We start from the raw sequence: 25,496 nt of genomic DNA, 5'->3' as shown, positions 1-25,496 counted from the left end.
CAGACAGCACCCAGTACACAGAGCACACCCAGTACACAGAGCACACCCAGTACACAGAGTACACCCAGTACACAAAGCACACCCAGTACACAGAGCACACCCAGTACACAGAGCACACACAGTACACAGAGTACACACATTACACAAAGCACACCCAGTACACAGACAGCACCCAGTACACAGAGCACACCCAGTACACAGAGCACACACAGTACACAGAGTACACCCAGTACACAAAGCACACACAGTACACAGAGCACACCCAGTACACAGAGCACACCCAGTACACAGAGCACACACAGTACACAGAGCACACACAGTACACAGAGTACACCCAGTACACAAAGCACACCCAGTACACAGAGCACACACAGTACACAGAGCACACCCAGTACACAGAGAGCACCCAGTACACAGAGCACACCCAGTACACAGAGCAAACACAGTACACAGAGAGCACCCAGTACACAGACAGCACCCAGTACACAGAGCACACCCAGTACACAGAGCACACCCAGTACACAGAGCACACCCAGTACACAGAGTACACCCAGTACACAAAGCACACCCAGTACACAGAGCACACACAGTACACAGAGCACACACAGTACACAGAGCACACCCAGTACACAGAGAGCACCCAGTACACACAGCACACCCAGTACACAGAGCATACACAGTACACAGAGAGCACCCAGTACACAGACAGCACCCAGTACACAGAGAGCACCCAGTACACAGAGCACACCCAGTACACAGAGTACACACATTACACAAAGCACACCCAGTACACAGAGCACACCCAGTACACAGAGCACACACAGTACACAGAGCACACCCAGTACACAGAGAGCACCCAGTACACAGAGAGCACACAGTACACAGAGCACACCCAGTACACAGAGCACACCCAGTACACAAAGCACACCCAGTACACAGAGCACACAGTACACAGAGCACACAGTACACAGAGCACACCTAGTACACAGAAAGCACCCAGTACACAGAGCACACCCAGTACACAGAGCACACACACACTACACAGAGCACACCCAGTACACAGAGCACACACCCAGTACAGAGCACACCTAGTACACAGAGAGCACCCAGTACACAGAGCACACCCAGTACACAGAGCACACACACACTACACAGAGCACACCCAGTACACAGAGCACACACCCAGTACACAGAGCACACACCCAGTACACAGAACACACGCAGTACACAGAGCACACGCAGTACACAGAGCACACCCAGTACACAGAGAGCACCCAGTACACAGAGCACACCCAGTACACAGAGCACACCCAGTACACAGACCACACATAGTACACAGAGTACATACAGTACACAGAGTACATACAGTACACAGAGCACACAAAGTACACGCACAGTACACAGAGTACACACAGTACACAGAGCACACATAGTACCCAGAGCACACCAAGTACACAGAGTACACACAGTACACAGAGTACACACAGTACACAGAGCATACACAGAGTACACACAGTACACAGAGCACACATAGTACCCAGAGCACACCCAGTACACAGAGTACACACAGTACACAGAGTACACACAGTACACAGAGTACACATAGTACACAGAGTACACCCAGTACACAGAGTACACACAGTACACAGAGCACACATAGTACCCAGAGCACACCCAGTACACAGAGTACACACAGTACACAGAGTACACACAGTACACAGAGCACACCCAGTACACAGAGTACACATAGTACACAGAGCATACACAGAGTACATTCAGTACACAGAGTACAGAGCACACACAGTACACAGAGCACATACAGTACACAGAGCACACACAGTACACAGAGCACACAACTCCAAAGAAGTCACTTTGCTCATATATGCAAAACATCCATCTATATACATTGGAGTCACCTAGTTACCTGCAGTATAATCATTGTGGGTCATTCTGGAGGTTGTGGGACTTCCTGTCAGAGCCAAACATCACCAGCGGAGTTCTTCCTTTTACTGTGTCCTGCCATAAATTCCTGTAAAGGGAAATGATGGGGGGAGGGGTCACCAGGACATCATACACACAGCAGTCATTATCAGGTATATAGAACAAAGCTATACAGCCCAGAGAGGGGGGACCAGTGACCCCCAACATACCGATGTATGATAAACCCCAACAATCATCTCCTCTTATTCGCTCCGTTTTGGTCTGTTATTTACATCACTGAAAGCATTTTGTTCTCTCTGTTCCATAAACTACCTGTTGATCCTTCCAGAAATCATGTGACCCGATAAATTCCCCTGTTCTCTGCCTGTGCTGACTGCTATCAGCTACATTAATCTCAGTTTACTTTGAGGACTACAGAACACCGCCCTCTATGTTATGGCAAAAGGAGAGGGGGAGGTGTATTGATTACTGACTTTGTTCTGAAAATGCCAGTTTCCTGGTTGTCACTGGCTTCAACCCATGGAGTCCCTGACTCAGAACAACCCCCCGGTGAAGTCTGAACTTCCAATCTGCTTACTTGTTCTGGGTCACAAAGGCTTTGAAACAACTGGAAAAGTATGACAGCCAGGCAACTAGCTTTTCCAAAACGAGAGGTCAGCAATAGCAGCCTACATCCTTCCCTCTGTACAGGTAATCATTGCTGACCTTTTCTGGCACTTTTTTGTTTACAAGTTTAAATCAGTATTTTTTGCTAGAAAATTACTTATAACCCCCAAACATTATATATATTTTTATCAGAGACCCTAGGGAATAAAATGGTGATCGTTGCAATTTTTTTATGTCACATGGTATTTGCGCAGTTTTTCAAATGCACTTTTTCTGGAAAAAATACACTTTAATGAATTTTAATGCAAAAAAAAAAAACCACAATATATAACCCAATTTATTGGTAACAGATAAAAGATGATGTTATGCCGAGTAAATAAATACATAACATGTCACACTTTAAAATTGCGCACACTACGGTACTGAAAAATCTCCATAGGTGACACTTTTTTTACAGGTTGCCAGTTTAGAGTTACAGAGGAGGTCTAGTGCTAGAATTATTGCTCTCGCTTGTGGTGCGAACACCATTTACATAGGCGTGTGCGACTTACGTATGCGTTCGATTCTGTGTGTGAGCTCGGAGGGATGGAGGCGATTTAAAAAAAAAAATGTCTTATTTGATTTATTTTTACATTTTTCTTTAGCACTTTTATTCCTATTACAAGGAATGTAAACATCCCTTGTAATAGAAATAAGAGATGACAGGTCCTCTTTATGGAGATCTCATGTAATATAAATAAGAGATGACAGGTCCTCTTTATGGAGATTTCATGTAATAGAAATAAGAGATGACAGGTCCTCTTTATGGAGATCTCATGTAATAGAAATAAGAGATGACAGGTCCTCTTTATGGAGAGATCTCATGTAATAGAAATAAGAGATGACAGGTCCTCTTTATGGAGATCTCATGTAATAGAAATAAGAGATGACAGGTCCTCTTTATGGAGATCTCATGTAATAGAAATAAGAGATGACAGGTCCTCTTTATGGAGATCTCATGTAATAGAAATAAGAGATGACAGGTCCTCTTTATGGAGAGATCTCATGTAATAGAAATAAGAGATGACAGGTCCTCTTTATGGAGAGATCTCATGTAATAGAAATAAGAGATGACAGGTCCTCTTTATGGAGAGATCTCATGTAATAGAAATAAGAGATGACAGGTCCTCTTTATGGAGATCTCATGTAATAGAAATAAGAGATGACAGGTCCTCTTTATGGAGATCTCATATAATAGAAATAAGAGATGACAGGTCCTCTTTATGGAGATCTCATGTAATAGAAATAAGAGATGACAGGTCCTCTTTATGGGGATCTCATGTAATAGAAATAAGAGATGACAGGTCCTCTTTATGGAGATCTCATGTAATAGAAATAAGAGATGACAGGTCCTCTTTATGGAGAGATCTCATGTAATAGAAATAAGAGATGACAGGTCCTCTTTATGGAGATCTCATGTAATAGAAATAAGAGATGACAGGTCCTTTTTATGGAGAGATCTCATATAATAGAAATAAGAGATGACAGGTCCTCTTTATGGAGATCTCATGTAATAGAAATAAGAGATGACAGGTCCTTTTTATGGAGAGATCTCATATAATAGAAATAAGAGATGACAGGTCCTCTTTATGGAGATCTCATGTAATAGAAATAAGAGATGACAGGTCCTCTTTATGGAGATCTCATGTAATAGAAATAAGAGATGACAGGTCCTCTTTATGGAGATCTCATGTAATAGAAATAAGAGATGACAGGTCCTCTTTATGGAGAGATCATGTAATAGAAATAAGAGATGACAGGTCCTCTTTATGGAGATCTCATGTAATAGAAATAAGAGATGACAGGTCCTCTGTATGGAGACATTTGGGGTCTATAAGACCTCAAATCTCTTCTTTACCTTTAAAAGCAAAAGATAAAAAAATAAAAAATAAACAATTTTGATCTTTTGCTGTTGAAAAAAAAAATAGTTTACTTCCACCCTAGACCGGAAATGACGTCATGGCGTCCAGTCCTCCAAGACCATAGAGGCGATCAGAGATGATCTGGTCTCTAGTAGCCTCTGTGACCACCCGGCCGCACCATCAGATCGTTTCTCTGGTGCACCAGTGAAAACAGCCTGATGAACCCCGGTGAGTGGAGGGAGGAGGGGAAATGACCCCTCCCGCTGTTTCTAAAAGCGATCCAGCAGATAATCAGCCGCTCTCACCACTTTCAGAGTTATAGCTGACAGCTTCATCCATAACCCCGGTAAACCACTTGCAAACCTCAACGTTTTCCGGGCACAGCATGCACTCTCCTTTAATAACATCAGCATTGTAATAAGAATACAAACAATAGTTATTTCTGACAATCCAATATAAGATTACCGGAAAACAACCTTTCATGGAGTGAGCGCTATCTGTCTGCTGGCCGTCTCTTCCCACAACTTCCGGTATTCCCAGAATGCTTTGCAGCTTCTCCTCCATTTTTAAGGACTACATATCCCATGGTACCTTGCTGATTCCTTTATTGACTCCGTCTCCTGAAACCCCTCCCCTCAGAAGGCGGGCTCTGTGAAAGGTGTGACACAGCAGTGCCTACTCACCGGGCATAGTGACTACGGGTCACAGAATGCCAGGAAGTCAATGTGTGGGGTCTTCACAAACATCAGGAGTAATAGGAGGAGGCCACACCGCCCAACTTTTTGAGATGGGAATGAGGGACACCTATTAACAAACGTATGTAGACATAGGACACACCCCTTCCATGCCCCCCTTAAAGGAGAATTGCACACAAAAAAAATATTAGTTAAACCCACAAGTGCTTTTTTTTATACCATTACTATTCCTTTATCCTGCCTCTTGAAATGTACAAATGCAACAACTTAGAAATTGGATGAAAGGTTTAGCACTGCAAAACACTTTTTAAAAGGAGATAAATAGTGAATTTTATTTACAAATATAAAGATCAGACCAATATGAGGGACAAATGAGGAGGAAAGAGGGACTTTGGTCCAAATCAGGGACAGTCCCTCGAAATCCGGGACAGTTGGGAGCCTAGTAATAATTTAATCACAATGCAGAAATGATTAAATGATTTGACATGTCGAATGTAGATACATGTCAAACTTGTGGTGTTGGAGGTCATTTGAAGCGCGCTGATGAGTTCATCTGTGTGTTGTTCCCTCCTGTAGACATGCTTACTGTGTTAGACTGACAGCACTGTGCATTGCAATAGAGCCCTGGGTTGGCTCAGTGTCCTGGCTCCGCCTTCCCTGCTGTGCTGGGAGTCACAGGAAGCGAATAGAAACATCGATATAAAATATTGATATCTGTCTATCTGTATATCTCTATATCTGTATACAGTGAGGTCCATAAATATTGGGACATGGGACACAATTCTAATCTTTTTGGCTCTATACACCACAATGGATTTGAAATGAAAAGAACAAGATGTGCTTTAACTGCAGACTTTCAGCTTTAATTTGAGGGTATTTACATCCAAATCAGGTGAACGGTGTAGGAATTACAACAGTTTGTATATGTGCCTCCCACTTTTTAAGGGACCAAAAGTAATGGGACAATTGGGCTGCTCAGCTGTTCCATGGCCAGGTGTGTGTTATTCCCTCATTATCCCATTTACAAGGAGCAGATAAAAGGTCCAGAGTTTATTTCAAGTGTGCTATTTGCATTTGGAATCTGTTGCTGTCAACTCTCAATATGAGATCCAAAGAGCTGTCACTATCAGTGAAGCAAGCCATCATTAGGCTGAAGAAACTAAACAAACCCATCAGAGAGATAGCAAAAACATTAGGTGTGGCCAAATCAACTGTTTGGAACCTCCTTAAAAAGAAAGAACGCACCGGTGAGCTCAGCAACACCAAAAGACGCGGAAGACCACGGAAAACAACTGTGGTGGATGACCGAAGAATTCTTTCCCTGGTGAAGAAAACACCCTTCACAACAGTTTGCCAGATGAAGAACACTCTCCAGGAGGTAGGTGTATGTGTGTCAAAGTCAACAATCAAGAGAAGACTTCACCAGAGTGAATACAGAGGGTTCACCACAAGATGTAAACCTTTGGTGAGCCTCAAAAACAGGAAGGCCAGATTAGAGTTTGCCAAACAAGATCTAAAAAATCCTTCACAGTTCTGGAACAACATCCTATGGACAGATGGGACCAAGATCAACTTGTACCAGAGTGATGGGAAGAGAAGAGTATGGAGAAGGAAAGGAACTGCTCATGATCCAAAGCATACCACCTCATCAGTGAAGCATGGTGGTGGTAGTGTCATGGCGTGGGCATGTATGGCTGCCAATGGAACTGGTTCTCCTGTATTTATTGATGATGTGACTGCTGACAACAACAGCAGGATGAATTCTGAAGTGTTTCGGACAATATTATCTGCTCATATTCAGCAAAATGCTTCAGAACTCATTGGACGGCTCTTCACAGTGCAGATGGACAGTGACCCGAAGCATACTGCGAAAGCAACCAAAGAGTTTTTTAAGGGAAAGAAGTGGAATGTTATGCAATGGCCAAGTCAATCACCTGACCTGAATCCGATTGAGCATGCATTTCACTTGCTGAAGACAAAACTGAAGGGGAAATGCCCCAAGAACAAGCAGGAACTGGAGACAGTTGTAGTAAAGGCCTGGCAGAGCATCACCAGGGATGAAAGCCAACGTCTGGTGATGTCTATGTGTTCCAGACTTCAGGCTGTAATTGACTGCAAAGGATTTGCAGCCAAGTATTAAAAAGTGAAAGTTTGATGGATGATATCTGTACGCACTGAGGATTATCTATGGAGATCCGCACACACTTCAATGTAATTAGGAGAACTCTATGGAAGTGTCTGCTAAGAGGAAGCGTGCGTGTCAGAGAGTTCTGTGGGATTATTGATTATTGATCCAGATACAATTCTTCTCCTGATTGCTCTCCCCACTCAGATCACGTCTCCAGTCCCTACAGACTTCCATCTCTCGGAGGTCACACACACATATAGGGATGAAGGGCTTTATCGCTCCCCTTGAACTCTTTGGCCGCTTTCAATGAACCAATCAAATCAATTCAATAAATCAATGAGCAAACCATGTCACTCTCAGCTTACAGTTACCCCTCTCCCAAGCGATCAATTTACCTTTGGATGTATACGGTGCCGGCCATGAATTCCCCTACAATCCCCACAACAAAGGCCCAACTTAATTGGACGGCGTCAGTAAACACTGTGCAGAGGGATGGATTGTTATGTGACATTGATAGAGAAGAATTTTCCATCACTGCGCCGGCTGCTAAGGTGTGTTCAGTATTCCCCGTCCTTATATTGGGTCAACACTCCACTCCTCTCACCCTCAGAGGGCGATGTACAAGAAATGTACAGGAGGGATTATTATCTGCCTACAAAGCAATGACCCTGCGATATATCGAGTCCCAGAACTGGACATTTACAGATGATAGTCTTCAATGATGAGGGTCACGCCCCCCAATCTGAGTCGCCTTCATTTACTCTCCCTAGAACCCTAACACTAACCCCCTCAGTGAGCCTAACACTAACCCCCTCAGTGACCCCAACACTAACCCCCTCAGTGACCCCAACACTAACCCCCTCAGTGACCCTAACACTAACCCCCTCAGTGACCCCAACACTAACCCCCTCAGTGAGCCTAAAGCTAACCCCCTTAGTGACCCCAACACTAACCCCCTCAGTGACCCCAACACTAACCCCCTCAGTGACCCTAACGCTAACCCCCTCAGTGACCCTAACACCAACCCTCCCTGTAATCCCAACACTAACCCTCCCTGTAATCCCAACACTAACCCTCCCTGTAATCCCAACACTAACCCTCCCTGTAATCCCAACATTTACCCCCCCTGTAATCCCAATAACCCCAACAATAACCCTCCCTGTAACCCCAACACTAACCCTCCCTGTAATCCCAACACTAACCCTCCCTGTATTCCCAACACTAACCTTCTCTGTAATCCCAACACTAACCCTCCCTGTAACCCCAACACTAGCCCTCCCTGTAATCCCAACACTAACCCTCCCTGTAATCCCAACACTAACCCTCCCTGTAACCCCAACACTAACCCTCCCTGTAACCTCAACACTAACCCTCCCTGTAATCCCAACACTATCCCTCCCTGTAATCCCAACACTAACCCTCCCTGTAATCCCAACACTAACCCTCCCTGTAATCCCAACACTAACCCTCCCTGTAATCCCAACACTAACCCTCCCTGTAATCCCAACACTATCCCTCCCTGTAATCCCAACACTATCCCTCCCTGTAATCCCAACACTAACCCTCCCTGTAATCCCAACACTAAACCTCCCTGTAACCTCAACACTAACCCTCCTGCCCTTTCCCAGTGGCAAGCTTCTTCCTCCCTGATCTTCTTTGTTGTTCCAATGTTGTCCTTGCTTGTGTGACCGACACCAATGAGGCTTCCTTACCAAATCTGTATGTTACAGTAAACATTCCCCATCATTGGAGCAGCTGTGAGAAGGGCATTTCATTTTCATTGTTACCACCTGGTAGGCTGTAGGTAGGTGTCAGGCTTCCAAACAAAAGCCTCCATCTGCTGTCCCCTGGCCACACATGCTGGGGGTTCCCCTGACCACACATGCATCATCTGGGGGTTCCCCTGATCACACATGCATGATCTGAGGGTTCCCCTGACCACATGCATGATCTGAGGGTTCCCCTGACCACACATGCATGATCTGGGGGTTCCCCTGACCACACATGTATGATCTGGGGGTTCCCCTGACCACACATGCATGATCTGAGGGTTCCCCTGACCACATATGCATGATCTGAGGGTTCCCCTGACCACACATGCATGATCTGGGGGTTCCCCTGACCACACATGTATGATCTGGGGGTTCCCCTGACCACACATGTATGATCTGGGGGTTCCCCTGACCACACATGCATCATCTAAGGGTTCCTCTGGCCACACATGCATCATCGGAGGGTTCCCCTGACCACACATGCATCATCTGAGGGTTCCCCTGGCCACACATGCATGATCTGGGGGTTCCCCTGACCACACATGTTCGATCTGGGGGTTCCCCTGACCACACATGTATGATCTGGGGGTTCACCTGACCACACATGCATGATCTGAGGGTTCCCCTGGCCACACATGTATGATCTGGGGTTTCCCCTGACCACACATGCATGATTTGAGGGTTCCCCTGGCCACACATGCATGATCTGGGGGTTCCCCTGACCACACATGCATGATCTGAGGGTTCCCCTGACCACACATGCATCATCTGAGGGTTCCCCTGACCACACATGCATCATCTGAGGGTTCCCCTGACCACACATGCATGATGTGAGGGTTCCCCTGACCACACATGCATCATCTGAGGGTTCCCCTGACCACACATGCATCATCTGAGGGTTCCCCTGACCACACATGCATGATCTGAGGGTTCCCCTGGCCACACATGCATCATCTGAGGGTTCCCCTGACCACACATGCATGATCTGAGGGTTCCCCTGGCCACATGTGCATGATCTGAGGGTTCCCCTGGCCACACGTGCATGATCTGAGGGTTCCCCTGACCACACATGCATCATCTGAGGGTTCCCCTGACCACACATACATCATCTGAGAGTTCCCCTGACCACACATGCATGATCTGAGGGTTCCCCTGAGCACACATACATCATCTGAGGGTTCCCCTGACCACACATACATCATCTGAGGGTTCCCCTGACCACACATGCATGATCTGAGGGTTCCCCTGACCACACATGGATCATCTGGGGTTTTCCAAGCATGCTGGGCTCTCTAGTAAGAAAGCCCAGCATTCGGTCCATGTTTGTTAACAACAAACAAGTGGAGGAATCTGGTGATCTAACTTGGTGGTCACCAACCCTGTGCATTCCCTTTAAGTCCAATATTCATGTTAGGCCCCCCATTTCTGTTAAGATGTACCCTATTGAGTATTCGGTTTATAAAGAAATTTAAAATGCCACCAAAGAACTTGGCAATGTTGGTGATGAAACGGTAAGATCGCAATAATTATTATCAATTTATTTATTTATTTGCAGCATGACAACCGAAATACAAACATGTTTTGTTTCCTATTGGCTCCAACAACAACATCCTGGTGGAGCTATAATAAGAACGTCTGTGGATTTTTCACCCCCAGAGAAAAGATCTTCTTCTTCTTATTATTATTATTGTATAAAAGATAATACAATGAATACAAACAACAGCTGTGACAATGTGCTAATAAACATCACCCCATGGTGCCGGTAAAGCGAGTCAATGATGTGGGTTGGTAAAGCTGGAATGCCGAATAGTAACACTCGGATCATCGGACCGGACACTGGCTGATCCTGGCGGACACAATAGTGGTCCAGGGCGGGTCTCTGACTTCCCCCGGAGAACATGCATGGGACTGTCTGAGGTGGCACCACTGACACGAGATCAGCAGCACCGGGCCATCCTTAGACTTTTGTTGAACGGGAATGTTGGAAAACTTTTGGGGATTAGTGGCTGTGGCCACCGATCCATGTATTCTGAAAGCATAGAGTCCCAGCGAGGGGAATTCCTCCATCCGTCTCACTTGTGTGGGGGGAGGAATCTGTTCTTTTTTTTCTGTTGTTCAGCCCACTGGCTGAATGAAAAAAAGGAATCATCTATGGCCTGCTTAAAGGTTAATGAGACAAAAAAATGATCTGTTGTCTGAACAATGTTTATAAACAATGTTACTTTGTATCTCTCTATCTCCCATCTGATCAATGTTTATAAACAATGTTACTTTGTATCTATCTCTATCTCCCATCTGATCAATGTTTATAACCAATGTTTCTTTGTATTTCTCTATCTCCCATCTCATCAATGTTTATAAACAATGTTACTTTGTATCTCTCCATCTCCTGTCTGATCAATGTTTATAAACAATGTTACTTTGTATCTATCTCTATCTCCCATCTGATCAATGTTTATAAACAATGTTTCTTTGTATCTCTCTATCTCCCATCTGATCAATGTTTATAACCAATGTTACTTTGTATCTATCTCCCATCTGATCAATGTTTATAAACAATGTTACTTTGTATCTCTCCATCTCCTGTCTGATCAATGTTTATAAACAATGTTACTTTGTATCTATCCCTATCTCCCATCTGATCAATGTTTATAAACAATGTTTCTTTGTATCTCTCTATCTCCCATCTGATCAATGTTTATAACCAATGTTTCTTTGTATCTCTCTATCTCCCATCTCATCAATGTTTATAAACAATGTTACTTTGTATCTATCTCTATCTCCCGACTGATCAATGTTTATAAACAATGTTACTTTGTATCTCTCTCCCATCTGAGGAGATTAATTTCAGTCAAAATGTATTCTGCTCCATTTCTTTGGTGAAAATCCCCCAAATCAGTGTATATTATTTAGTCTGTAGGAAAATTCTAGAGTCTACAAACTATGAGTTACATATATCTGATAATCCACCAATCCTGATGTACTGACAGTCGATCTCATTTCTTAAGGCCGAAAAATGCCAGGACAGTACAAATACCCTCCCAATTCACCCCTTTCTTTGGAAAGTAGACAGTCTGATGTGTGATTTGTCATTTTTTGTCACAATTTTTTGGAAAATTAAGAAATTAAAATTAAAAAAAAAAAAAATTTACATACTGTCACCAGTCCAGTACAGCGTCATCATATACCTTTCAATTTTTTTTATATTTCTTTTATTACATTTTTTTTTTTTTTTTTTACATACATTGACCAGAGCAATACAGTGGTACCATAGTAACATGGCACTACTCTGTGGAGGTGATCAGGATTTTTTTTCTTACACATTATCATTTCTTATAACTGTTAATTTTACAGTTATAAGCAACATTTTTTTTTTTTTTTTTTTTATGAAAACGACTGATTCAGTGTTTACTATTGTGATTAACTGTGCTTGGCCACAGCCAATCACATGGTACAGATGGGCTGTGATTGGTGCTGTCTGTACCATGTGATGACTGCGACTAATCAGAGCTCATCACAATAGCACACAATGAAAGCCATAAATCAAAGCCTTTAATCAGATTCCCCCCTTACATCAGAGTTCACATCAAAGCCCCCCTTAAGCCGGGCATAGATGGTTCGAATCTCAGCTGGATTCAGAAGAAACCATGAATGGGCAGGCTGAATGTACCCAAGTTAATTGATTAATCAACATGGATACAACCAGCCTTCCAGGTATTACATGCGATTATCGCTAGCGGCTGTTATGGGAGGGGCCAAATGGGCCATCCCCGCTGGGAGAGGACAGTGATTATTGCTGGATACAATGGCCAGGCAGGAGGGATTCCCCTGTCAACATTTTGTGTGTTGATGGGGGAAGGGAGGGGATTTCTTTCCTGCAACCTGTGGTTGCAGGAAAGAAATTGGCTCACTGAATGGCTGGCCTTACATCAGAGTCCACATCACAATCCTCATCACTCCATTACAATCCTCATCACTCCATTACAATCCTCATCACTCCATCACAATCCTCATCACTCCATCAAAACCCTCATTACTCCATCACAATCCTCACCACTCCATCACAATCCTCATCACTCCATCACAATCCTCATCACTCCATCACAATCCTCATCACTCCATTACAATCCTCATCACTCCATCACAATCCTCATCACTCCATCACAATCCTCATCACTCCATTACAATCCTCATCACTAAATCACAATCCTCTTCACTTCATCACAATCCTCATCACTCCATCACAATCCTCTTCACTCCATCACAACCCTCATCACTCCATTACAATCCTCATCACTCCATCACAATCCTCACCACTCAATCACAACCCTCACCACTCAATCACAATCCTCATCACTCCATTACAATCCTCATCACTCCATCACAATCCTCACCACTCAATCACAACCCTCACCACTCAATCACAATCCTCATCACTCCATCACAACCCTCATTACTCCATCACAATCCTCACCACTCCATCATAATCCTCATCACTTCATCACAATCCTCATCACTTCATTACAATCCTCATCACTCCATCACAATCCTCATCACTTCATCACAATCCTCATCACTTCATCACAATCCTCACCACTCCATCACAATCCTCACCACTTCATCACAATCCTCATCACTCCATCACAATCCTCATCACTTCATCACAATCCTCATCACTTCATCACAATCCTCATCACTCCATCACAATCCTCATCACTTCATCACAATCCTCATCACTTCATCACAATCCTCACCACTCCATCACAATCCTCATCACTCCATTACAATCCTCATCACTCCATCACAACCCTCATCACTCCATCACAATCCTAATTACTCCATCACAATCCTCATCACTCCATTACAATCCTCATTACTCCATCACAATCCTCATCACTCCATCACAATCTTCATCACTTCATCACAATCCTCACCACTCCATCACAATCCTCACCACTCCATCACAATCCTCATCACTCCATCACAATCTTCATCACTTCATCACAATCCTCACCACTCCATTACAATCCTCACCACTCCATTACAATCCTCATTACTCCATCACAATCCTCATCACTCCATCACAATCTTCATCACTTCATCACAATCCTCACCACTCCATCACAATCCTCATCACTCCATCACAATCTTCATCACTTCATCACAATCCTCACCACTCCATCACAATCCTCACCACTCCATCACAATCCTCATCACTCCATCACAATCTTCATCACTTCATCACAATCCTCACCACTCCATCACAATCCTCACCACTCCATTACAATCCTCATCACTTCATCACAATCCTCACCACTCCATCACAATCCTCATCATGATCAGACTGTACAGTGTAACTTTGTAGAAGGAGGAGCAGGCATTTCCTCAATCTCCCCTCCCCCCGTGATCAGACTGTACATTGTAACTTTGTAGAAGGAGGAGTCATTTCCTCAGCCCCCCCCCTCCCCCAGTGATCAGACTGTACATTGTAACTTTGTAGAAGGGGGAGGAGTCATTTCCTCAGTCTCCTCCCCCCATGATCAGACTGTACATTGTAACCTTGTAGAAGGAGGAGGAGTCATTTCCTCAGTCTCCCCTCCCCCAGTGATCAGACTGTACATTGTAACTTTGTAGAAGGAGGAGGAGGCATTTCCTCAGTCTCCCCTCCCCCCGTGATCAGACTGTACATTGTAACTTTGTAGTAGGAGGAGCAGGCATTTCCTCAGTCTCCCCTCCCCCCGTGATCAGACTGTACATTGTAACTTTGTAGAAGGAGGAGGAGTCATTTTCTCAGTCTCCCCTCCCCCCGTGATCAGACTGTACATTGTAACTTTGTAGAAGGAGGAGGAGTCATTTTCTCAGTCTCCCCCCCAGTGATCAGACTGTACATTGTAACTTTGTAGAAGGGGGAGGAGTCATTTCCTCAGTCTCCTCCCCCAGTGATTAGACTGTACATTGTAACTTTGTAGAAGGAGGAGGAGTCATTTCCTCAGTCTCTCCTCCCCCAGTGATCAGACTGTACATTGTAACTTTGTAGAAGGAGGAGGAGTCATTTCCACAGTCTCCCCTCCCCCAGTGATAAGACTGTACATTGTAACTTTGTAGAAGGGGGAGGAGGCATTTCCTCAGCCTCCCCTCCCCCAGTGATCAGACTGTACATTGTAACTTTGTAGCCAGTCACAAGGTAAATGGGCAGCAGCAGGGGCTGATCTGTGGTACACATTTGTGAACTGCATTGGCACCAGTATTTACATGATTGTGTCAGCTCTGAGCTGGGATCTCAGTCCAGGAAGTAGATGGCGGCCCTGGATGATGCCTGAACAAAGATGGCACTGTCCTTCTGGAGGGGAAATCGGATGAAGACATTGTCAGGGGGAGTCCTGTGATCTCTGTGGGGGGTAATAAATACCTGGAAGGGTCACACTGACACATTACTTGTAGTAATAATATATAAATAACGGAAGGTTCACTTATTTCCCCAAATAGCGTCACTCCTGGCGTGTCCGGACACATTCTCAGCTCCGCCGTCCTCCCGGACTCGGGAGCATTAATCCCATTATTAATCCATGTTCTATAAGTGATGTGTGGAGCCCATTGTTCCAGCACCTGGCCTTCCTATGGATGGCACGGCCATACATATCGGGTGTCCCTGGGGCCCCCCGCTGATTGGCATCCGCTCAGAGACACACGGCCCCGCCTCCTGCCCCGGAACAATAAACAATTCGTTCAACCGCAGCAAATACAACAACCGCCAGGGATAAATATCGATCTGTGATTGGCCGGCTGGGGAGGATCAGCAAACACACATACAAGTGTCACTTACAGCAAACCTTCCTTTCCTGGCAGCGGGCTCGGAGTGCCAGCAGTGTCAGGTCACCATGCTAAGGACATTTATTAATCAACCCTTTTCATTATATATACCTTATTTCAGTCCCAGTGACATCATCACCGGGTCTCTGTACTTCTCTATGCAATGCAGGCAGATCACGGCTGGTGGGAGGAGCTTATTGAAAACATCACAGGTCCCTCCCTCAGTACTCCTCTCAGGAGCCCTCAGTCCCGGGAACAAGCAGTGGGAGGAGTTATGCAAATAAGAAAATGCCTTAATGGGTGGGTGTCAGGAAACAGAATTTGCACGCAGACCACCCTAGGTAATGGGCCTAGGGGTGGGCCTCTGAAAGTTAGGCCAGGGAGGAAAGAGCCAAATGATGCTGAGCGTCCTCCAGCCAGGAAATAGGGCGGGGCTCCATCTGACTTGTAGCTTCTAATGCACATGGTGAGAAGCTCACAGTGTGCGGTGAAATCAGAGGAAGACGTTTCCGTCCAGGAGAGGAGCCGCTACACCTGTACAAGACCGGAGGGGGGGCCGGAGGGAGGATTTAACACTTAAACTGTAACAATGAAGTCCTCTTATTTGTATTTATAGAGCGATAACAGCGAGCGGCGATCGGTTAGCAGCGCACGATCCTCTCCAGACGCTCGGCTTGTATTACATAATTATATATTATCTTTTGTTTGCTGTAAATCACACCCAACGCTGCAGATCTTCCCGGAGGGAATGTAAGAGAATAAATAACAGCAAACAGAAAAGGAACTCGATTGTTCTGAACACTGAGATCCAAATCAAAGCAGACGGAGAGCCCAGGCCGGGGAACCACAAGTACCAGCAATCTGTGGGATCTGGACTCCATAGAGCAGAGCATGCTGGGACATTACAGATCGATCGTACAGACATTGCTGTACTCCCAACATTACATTCCTCTACCAGGAGAAGAGATACAAATGGCACCTCCAAAGAGAGAAAAACATAAAAGGAAAAGAGGAAAAAGAAAGGAGAGAAACAGAAGGAAAACAGGAAGAAGAATAGAGAGAGAAAGAGAGAAACGTGGAAAGTAGAGGAAAAGGGACAGGAAAGGAAAGAAGAAAAAAATGGAAAGGAGAAAACAAAGAAAAGGAAATGAAAAAGGAAAGGAGAAAAGAAAGGAAAGGAAAGGAGAAAAGAAAGGAAAAGAAAAGAAAAGGAGAAAAGAAAGGAAAAGAAAAGGAAAGGAGAAAGGAAAGGAAAAGAATAGGAAAGGAAGAAGGAGAAAGGAATGATAGGAAAAAAGAAAGCAAAGGAATGGAGAAAAAAAGGAAAAGAGAAAGGAAGGAAAGGGAAAGGAGAAAAGAAAGGAAAAGGGAAAAAAGGAAAGGAGAAAAGGAATGTAAGAAGGAGGTATGAAGGATAGGAAAGGATAAAGGAAAGAAAAGGAAAGGAGAAAGCAGAAGAAAGGAAAGGGGAAAGGAAGAAGGAAGGGTGGAGAAAGGAAAAGAAAACAAAGGGATGGGGATGGAAAGAAGAAAGTAAAGGACAGGAAAAAAGGAAATGAGAAAGGAAAGGAGAAAAGAAAGGAAAGGAAAGAAAAAAAGGAAAGGAGAAAAGAGGAAAGGAGAGGAAGAAGGAGGAAAGCAGGATAGGAAAGGATAAAGCAAAGGAAATGAAAGCAAGGGAAGGAAAAAGGAAAAGAGAAAGCAAAGGAAATGAGGAAAAAAAGGAAAGGAGCAACGAAGGAAAGGGAAAGGAGAAAGGAAAGGAGAAAGGAAAGGGAAAGGAGAAAGGAAAGGAAAAAGGTAAGGAGAAAGGAAAGGTGAAAAGAAAGGAGAAAGGAGAGGAAAGTAAAAGGAAAAAGGGAAAAGAAAAAAGAAAGGGAAAAGGGAAAGGAAATGAAAAAGGAAAGGAGAAAGAAAAGGAGAAAGGAAAAGAGAAAGGAAAGGAGAAAGCAAAATAAAGGAAAGGGGAAAGGAAAGAAGAAGGAAGGATGGAGAAAGGAAAATAAAACAAAGGGATGGGGAAAAAGAAGGAAAGGAAAGAAGAAAGTAAAGGACAGGAAAAGGGAAAGGAGAAAGGAAAGGAGAGAAGAAAGGAAAGGAAAGGAAAAAGGAAAGGAGAAATAAGGAAAGGAAGAAGGAGGAAAGAAATATAGAAAATGAGAAAGCAAAGGAAAGGAAAAATGAAAAGGAGAAAGCAAAGGAAAGGAGAAAAAAAAGGGAAAGGAAAAGACAAAGGAAAGGAGGAAGGGAAGGAAAGGAAAGAAAAAGACAAAGGAAAGGAGAAAGGAAAGGAAAAGGGAAAAGAAAAAGCAAAGGAATGGAGAAAAAAAGGAAAAGAGAAAGAAAGGGAAAGTAGAAAGAAAAGGAGAAAGGAAAGGAGAAAACAAAGGGATGGGGATGAAGAAGGAAAGGAAAGAAGAAAGTAAAGGACAGGAAAAAGGAAAGGAGAAAAGAAAGGAAAGGAAAAAAGAAAGGAGAAATTAAAGGAAAAAGGAAAGGAGAAATTAAAGGAAAAAGGAAAGGAGAAATTAAAGGAAAAAGGAAAGGAGAAAGGAAAGGGAAACGGAAAGGAGAAAGCAAAGGAAAGGAAAGAGGAAAGGAAAGGATAAAGCAAAAGAGAAAGCAAAAGAAAGGAAAGGGATTGGAAAAAAATGAAAGGAAAGAAGAAAGCAAATGACAGGAAAAAAGAAAGGAGAAAGGAAAGGAAAGGAGAAAAGAAAGGAAAAAATAAAGGAAAGGGAAATAGGGAAGAAAAAGAAAGCAAGGGATGGAAAAATAAGGAAAGGAAAGGAAAGGAAAGGAAAGGAAAGGAAAGGAAAGGAAAAGGAAGGAGAAGAAGGGTGTCAAAAAGTGAGGGGGAGAAGGAAAGAACAAAACAAGGAAAGGAATGAGAGATAAGAAGGAGAAGAAAGGAGAGAGGAAGGAAAAAATAGGGAAAGAAGGAAGGGAGTAATGGAAGTAGGGAAGGAGGAAGGGAGGGAGGGAGGGAAGAAGGGTCAAGAAGAAAGAGGGAAAGGAAATGGGAAAAGGAAAGGTAACTATTTAAAAGCAATTCATGCTGGAAAGATTTTCAGGTTCTCGAGGGACTATGTGTGTTTTTTTGGTTGGATGTATCAAATCTCCAGGGAATTCGGCACATGTGACCCAGGGGGACTGGCACAGGGTAGACTGAAATAATGAGAGAATGGTGGCAATGAGAAAGCGTGACTTTGTTTTCAATTTGAATCAGAACTCGTCATCCGTTTGGTTACAGCCAGATCTTGTCAAAGTGAAAAGGTAAAGTAGTCTAAAGCAGTGATCATCTACCCTGTCCTCAGGGCCCACTAACAGGCCAGGTTTTATGTATTACCTTGGGGGGAGATGTAGACTACAATACGGCAATCACCGAGCAGCAAATGATATCCCCTGTGATGTATTCCAGTTATCTTGCAATCCTGGCCTGTTAGTGGGTCCTGAGGACAGGGTTGATGACCACTGGTCTAAAGGCACAGCAGAGTGGCAGAGATTCCTTCCCACACAGGAAGCCCGTACTCCAGTAGAACATGACCTCCTTTCCTGTGACCACTGGTAACCTAGAGGAAACAAATGGGGGTCTTGCTTTTAGTGTCACAAGGACTATTGGGTGAGAATCGCTGGCCTTTGTGACATTGACACCCAAATAAGAAAGTGGCACACATTGTTGTGTTATGAATTAGGAGAACTCTCCTGTTATGGACAGTGATGTGCCACTGGTCAATGAAACAGACCTGGTAAGTCTGGTGGTCCTTTGGACTACTTTTACCCATTTTACTTTACTTTACCAACTGGACTTATCAAATAATGGGGTCCCAAGGGGAGTGAGTTCTTCAGTATTTGTTCAGGTCTAGTCAGTTAAACACAGGACTTTCCCGGCTGATCAAACAATTGGCAATTATTCTTGATATGAGCTTATGTTCATTCATTAGGTCATTCATTCATACATCCGCCAGCTTTGTTCCTTTAATATTCTCTCTTTTCTTTCTTTTTCTTCTACAGGCAATGCCCACCCATGATACAAGTAGCCAGACTGGCTACTAAGGAGCCAGAATGTAAATTCCCCGGCTATTAAAGGACGGAATGCGATATGCCTACAAGGCCTGCTAATGACTTTCCCTTGTGAAATGTAATGCTGACATTTACGCTTTTATTGGCATTTCTGTCAATGGCACTAATAAGCTCTTCTGTTAATGAAGAAGAATTAGTGGGTGAGTAACTGCCTGGGAATTCCTGGTTTCTGCAATGTGGTAACTAGGTGTTATATTGTTTCATTAAGCAATAAACAGCTTAGTGGCAATGACATGAATGGAGTGAGGATTGCCGTCCCTATGCCAAGCACGCCATCTATTACTTGCAAGAAATGAAGCCACTTCCCAGCTAGACATCCAGGTACTCATTATCCTACAATGAGTTCCAAGTTCCCTACGCCAAGCACGCCATCCTTTTTTTCCAAGAACTGAAGCCACGTTCCAGCTAGACACCGAGGTTCTCATTATTCTACAATGTTCTCTAAGTTCCCTACGCCAAGCACGCCATCCTTTATTTCCAAGAACTGAAGCCACTTTCCAGCTAGACACCGAGGTTCTCTTATTCTACAATGTTCTCTAAGTTCCCTACGCCAAGTATGCCTTCCTCTATTTCCAAGTAATTAAGCCACTTTTAGCTAGACATCAAGGTTTTCATTCTTCTACAACGTTCTCCAAGTTCCCTACACCAAAGACACCATCCTTTATTTCCAAGAACTGAAGCCACTTTCCAGCTAGACACCGAGGTTCTCATTATTCTACCACATTTTCCAAGTTCCCTACACCAAGCCCACCATCCTTTATATCCAAGAAATTAAGCCACTTTTGACTAAACATGAGGTTCTTATTAGTCTACAAATTGTTCCAAGTTCCCTACACCAAGCACGCCATCCTTTATTTCCAAGAAATTAAGTCACTTTCTAGCTAGACATAGAGGTTCTCATTGGTCTAAAAAGTGCCCCAAGTTCCCTACACCAAGCATGCCATTTCCAAGATGGAAGCTACTTTCCAGCTAGATACTGAGGTTCTCATTGTTCTACAATGTTTTCCAAGTTCTTTACACCAAGCACGCCATCCTTTATTTTCAAGAAATGAAGTTACATTTCAGCTAGACACTGAAGTTCTCATTTTCTACAAAGTGTCCCAAGTTCCCCACACCAAGCACGCAATCCTTTATTTCCAAGAAATAAAGCCACTTTTGATTAGACATGAGGTTCTCGTTATTCTACAACATTTTCCAAGTTCCCTACACCAAGCACGCCAGCCTTTATTTCCAAGAAATAAGGCCACTTTCCAGCTAGACACCGAGGTTCTCATTGTTCTACAAAGTGCTCCAAGTTCCCTAAACCAAGCAATCCATCCTTTATTTCCAAGAACTGAAACCACTTTCCAGCTAGACACCGAGGTTCTCTTATTCTACAATGTTCTCTAAGTTCCCTACGCCAAGTATGCCTTCCTCTATTTCCAAGTAATTAAGCCACTTTTAGCTAGACATCAGGGTTTTCATTCTTCTACAACGTTCTCCAAGTTCCCTACACCAAAGACACCATCCTTTATTTCCAAGAACTGAACCCACTTTCCAGCTAGACACCGAGGTTCTCATTATTCTACCACATTTTCCAAGTTCCCTACACCAAGCCCACCATCCTTTATATCCAAGAAATTAAGCCACATTTGACTAAACATGAGGTTCTTATTAGTCTACAAATTGTTCCAAGTTCCCTACACCAAGCACGCCATCCTTTATTTCCAAGAAATTAAGTCACTTTCTAGCTAGACATAGAGGTTCTCTTTGGTCTAAAAAGTGCCCCAAGCTCCCTACACCAAGCATGCCATTTCCAAGATGGAAGCTACTTTCCAGCTAGATACTGAGGTTCTCATTGTTCTACAATGTTTTCCAAGTTCTTTACACCAAGCACGCCATCCTTTATTTTCAAGAAATGAAGTTACATTTCAGCTAGACACTGAAGTTCTCATTTTCTACAAAGTGTCCCAAGTTTCCCACACCAAGCACGCCATCCTTTATTTGCAAGAAATTAAGCTACTTTCCAGCTACACACAGAGGTTCTCATTATTCTACAAAAAGTTCTTAGCTCTTACAATGTCACAAAGCTTGGAAAGTCAAACTGAGCACACGATGAAAATGCAGTGCCTTGAAAAAGTATTCATACCCCTTGAAATTTTCCACATTTTGTCATGTTACAGATGTAGCACCCTGATGGTTAGGCAGGGCTGCTACTAAATTTACCTGCCAGGTATAGTTGCCTTGGCCAATTGTTAGGGATCAATTGATCTCACCCTAATGCCGCGTACACATGATTGGATTTTCTGACAACAAATGTTCGATGGGAGCATGTTATTGGAAATTCCAACCGTTTGTAGGCTCCATCTGACATTTTCTGCCGGAATTTCCGACATACAAAATTTGAGATCTGGATCTCAAATATTCCAACAACAAAATCCATTGCAGGAAATTCCGATCGTATGTACACAATTCCGATGCACAAAGTTCCACACATGCTCGGAATCAAGCAGAAGAGCCGCACTGGCTATTGAACTTCATTTTTCTCGGCTGGTCATACATGTTGTACGTCACCGCGTTCTTGATGTTTGGAATTTCTGACAACATTTGTGTGACCGTGTGTATGCAAGATAAGTTTGAGCCGACATCCGTCAGAAAAAAGACATAGATTTTGTTGTCGGCAAATCTGATCGTGTGTACGCGGCATTAGTTTGGAATTGCTGCACTTCTCTCTTCTGTCGCTGAGTGGCCGGGTAACTGGTGGCATTAGATAAGATAAGAGTGATGCAAGGACAGATTTGGAGTATATGGAGTGTCTCAGCCAATGGACAGGGGTTTTCTTGACCCCTTAGCCTGCTGGGAAAACCTATATATTTGGGTGGATTCAGGTGATCGGTGTTCTGTGCCACCTGGACAGCTGTCTAGGTGAACATGCGTTGTACTGCCCAGGCTGCTAGGCCGGAGTTTGGGCCTATCCCGGGGACATCTGGCTGCTAGGCTATCTGAGGGCCTATCCAAAAGCAAGAGAGCAGCGCAGGGTTGGTATGGCTGCTTGCAGTCCAACCAGAAGTGACGGTTCTGCCGGCCGGAGAACCTGTCGTGGTCGGAGGTAGAGGGGAAGCTGTCACCACTAAGGAACCAACCACCTCATTACCAGGGACCTCAGTGAGTAGCTGAAGCAAGTACCGGAGCAGTAGTCTCACCAACCGGGGACGGTGAAGAATCAGGAAACTTCAGCAGGTGCCAAGCCAGGGACTCAACCAGCGGAGGAGACGCTTCAGAAGTATCTAGAGTGCGGAGCCAGCCAGCCCAGCAGGGAAGGGGGGTTGACACTTGAGGAAGAAGTAAGAAGATTGGAAGAGCTCACGGGATTCAGTGGCAGTGGATACGCAAGTCTAGTGAAAGAGACCGGGAGCTCAGTGGGCTAAGATCTACAAGTAGTGATTGTAGAAGAAGTAAAGGAGTTTGTTACAACTTGTGTTAGACGCTGTTATAAGACTGTTGCCATAGGAGACAGCGTTCCTACACATGCAGATGTGGTGTCTTACTGGATGCCTTTCCCTGCATGGCTGTCTATCTAAAGAAGTCTCGGAGTCTGCCAATTAACATTGCAACTACCTAAGGGTGTCCTGGCCCTAACCCTCTCTCCCACAGTTCTGTTTAAGAGACAATAAATCTCTTTGCATTCAAGAAGTGTCTGGCACCCATGAATCTATCTTGCACTACACCCAACATGCCTTGTAACCCACTCTACAAAGAAGGATGTCAGCTGTCCCTAACTCTTGAGGTTCTCATTAGACTAAAGGTGGCCTGGGACCTTACTACACAACCAAAAACATAAATGTATTTTATTGGGATTTTATGTGATAGACCAACACAAAGTGGCTCATAACTGTGAAGTGAAAGGAAAATGATAAATGATACAAATAAATATGTGAAAAGTGTGGGGGAGGGGCATTTGTATGGCGCCCCCCGGAGTCAATACTTTGTAGAACCCCCTTTCTCTACAATTACAGCTGCGAGTCTTTTTGGGGATGTCTCTATCAGCTTTGCACATCTAGAGAGGGACCTATCTGCCCATTCTTCTTTGTAAAATATCTCAAGCTCTGTCAGATTGGATGGAGAGCGTCTGTGAACAGCAGTTTTCAAGTCTTGCCACAGATTCTCAATGTGATTTAGGTCTGGACTGTGACTGGGCCATTCTAACACATGAATATGCTTTGATCTAAACCATTCCATTGTAGCTCTGGCTGGATGTTTCGGGTCGTTGTCCTGCTGGAAGGTGAACCTCCTCCCCGGTCTCAAGTCTTTTGTAGACTCTAACAGGTTTTCTTCTAAGATTGTCCTGTATTTGTCTCCATCCATCTTCCCATCAACTCTGACCAGCTTCCCTGTCCCTGCTGAAGAAAAGCATCCCCACCACATGATGCTGCCACCACCATGTTTCACGGTGGGGATGGTGTGTTCAGGGTGATGTGCAGTGTTAGTTTTCCCCACACATAGCGTTTTACTTTTAGGCCATAAAGTTGAATTTTGGTCTCATCTGACCAGATCACCTTCTTCCACATGTTTGCTGTGTCCTCCACATGGCTTCTCACAAACTACAAACAGGACTTCTTATGACTTTCTTTCACCAATGTCTTTCTTCTTGTCACTCTTCCATAAAGGGCAGATTTGTGGAGAACACGACTAATAGTTGTCCTGTGGACAGATTCTCCCACCTGAGCTGTGGATCTCTGCAGCTCCTCCAGAGTTACCATGGACCTCTTGGCTCTTCTCTGATGAATGCTCTCCTTGCCCGGCCGGTCAGTTTAGGTGGACGGCCATGTCTTGGTAGGTTTGCAGTTGTGCCATACTCTTTCCATTTTCCGATGATGGATTGAACAGAGCTCCGTGAGATGTTCAAAGCTTGGGAGATTTTTTTATAACCTAACCCTGCTTTATACTTCTCCGCAACTTTATCCCTGACCTGTCTGGTGTGTTCCTTGGCCTTCATGATGCTGTTTGTTCACTAAGGTTCTCTAACAAACCTCTGAGGGCTTCACAGAACATCTGTATTTATACTGAGATTAAATTACACACAGGTGGACTCTATTTACTAATTAGGTGACTTCTGAAGACAATTGGTTCCTCTAGATTTTAGTTTAATACAAATGCCCCCCCCCCCCCACACACACACACACTTTTCACATATTTATTTGTATCATTTATCAGTTTCCTTCCACTTCACAATTATGTGACACTTTGTGTTGGTCTATCAAATAAAATCCCAATAAAATACATTTATGTTTTTGGTTGTAACATGACGAAATGTGGACAATTTCAAGGGGTATGAATACTTTTTCAAGGCACTGTACACATAAACATAATACAAAAGTAAAATACGGCAAACATAGACAGCTGAAGATATGCGCAACCCTCCACTAAGCTCTGATCACTCCCCTCCATGTAGGAGACCTAAAAAGGCCATCGTGTTCCACAGCATTTCAAGGAGAGCGGGCCGAAGCCCCAAAACAGCCCTATTGGTTCTAAAGCACAATCGATTAACTGGTTCCGTTCCTGAGGCTGTAGGCCTGGATAG

At 44.0% G+C, this 25,496-nt stretch overlaps 1 protein-coding gene across 1 annotated transcript in view; it reads right to left on the bottom strand.

The window, feature by feature from the left end:
• The window catches only part of TOGARAM2 (TOG array regulator of axonemal microtubules 2), a 166,559-nt gene that overhangs the window by 131,350 nt on the left and 9,713 nt on the right, over nucleotides 1-25,496 (bottom strand). The window contains exon 2 of the mRNA XM_073628792.1: nucleotides 1,925-2,029. Within this exon, the coding sequence (XP_073484893.1) occupies nucleotides 1,925-1,949 (25 nt within the window). The 5' untranslated portion in view covers nucleotides 1,950-2,029. The remainder of the gene's footprint in view (nucleotides 1-1,924; nucleotides 2,030-25,496) is intronic.

This window comes from Aquarana catesbeiana, linkage group LG04, assembly GCF_042186555.1.
Source record: "Aquarana catesbeiana isolate 2022-GZ linkage group LG04, ASM4218655v1, whole genome shotgun sequence".
NCBI classification, from domain to species: domain Eukaryota; kingdom Metazoa; phylum Chordata; class Amphibia; order Anura; family Ranidae; genus Aquarana; species Aquarana catesbeiana.
Note: the sequence above shows the minus strand (reverse complement) of the source record. Positions and strands in the feature narration are given on the sequence as shown.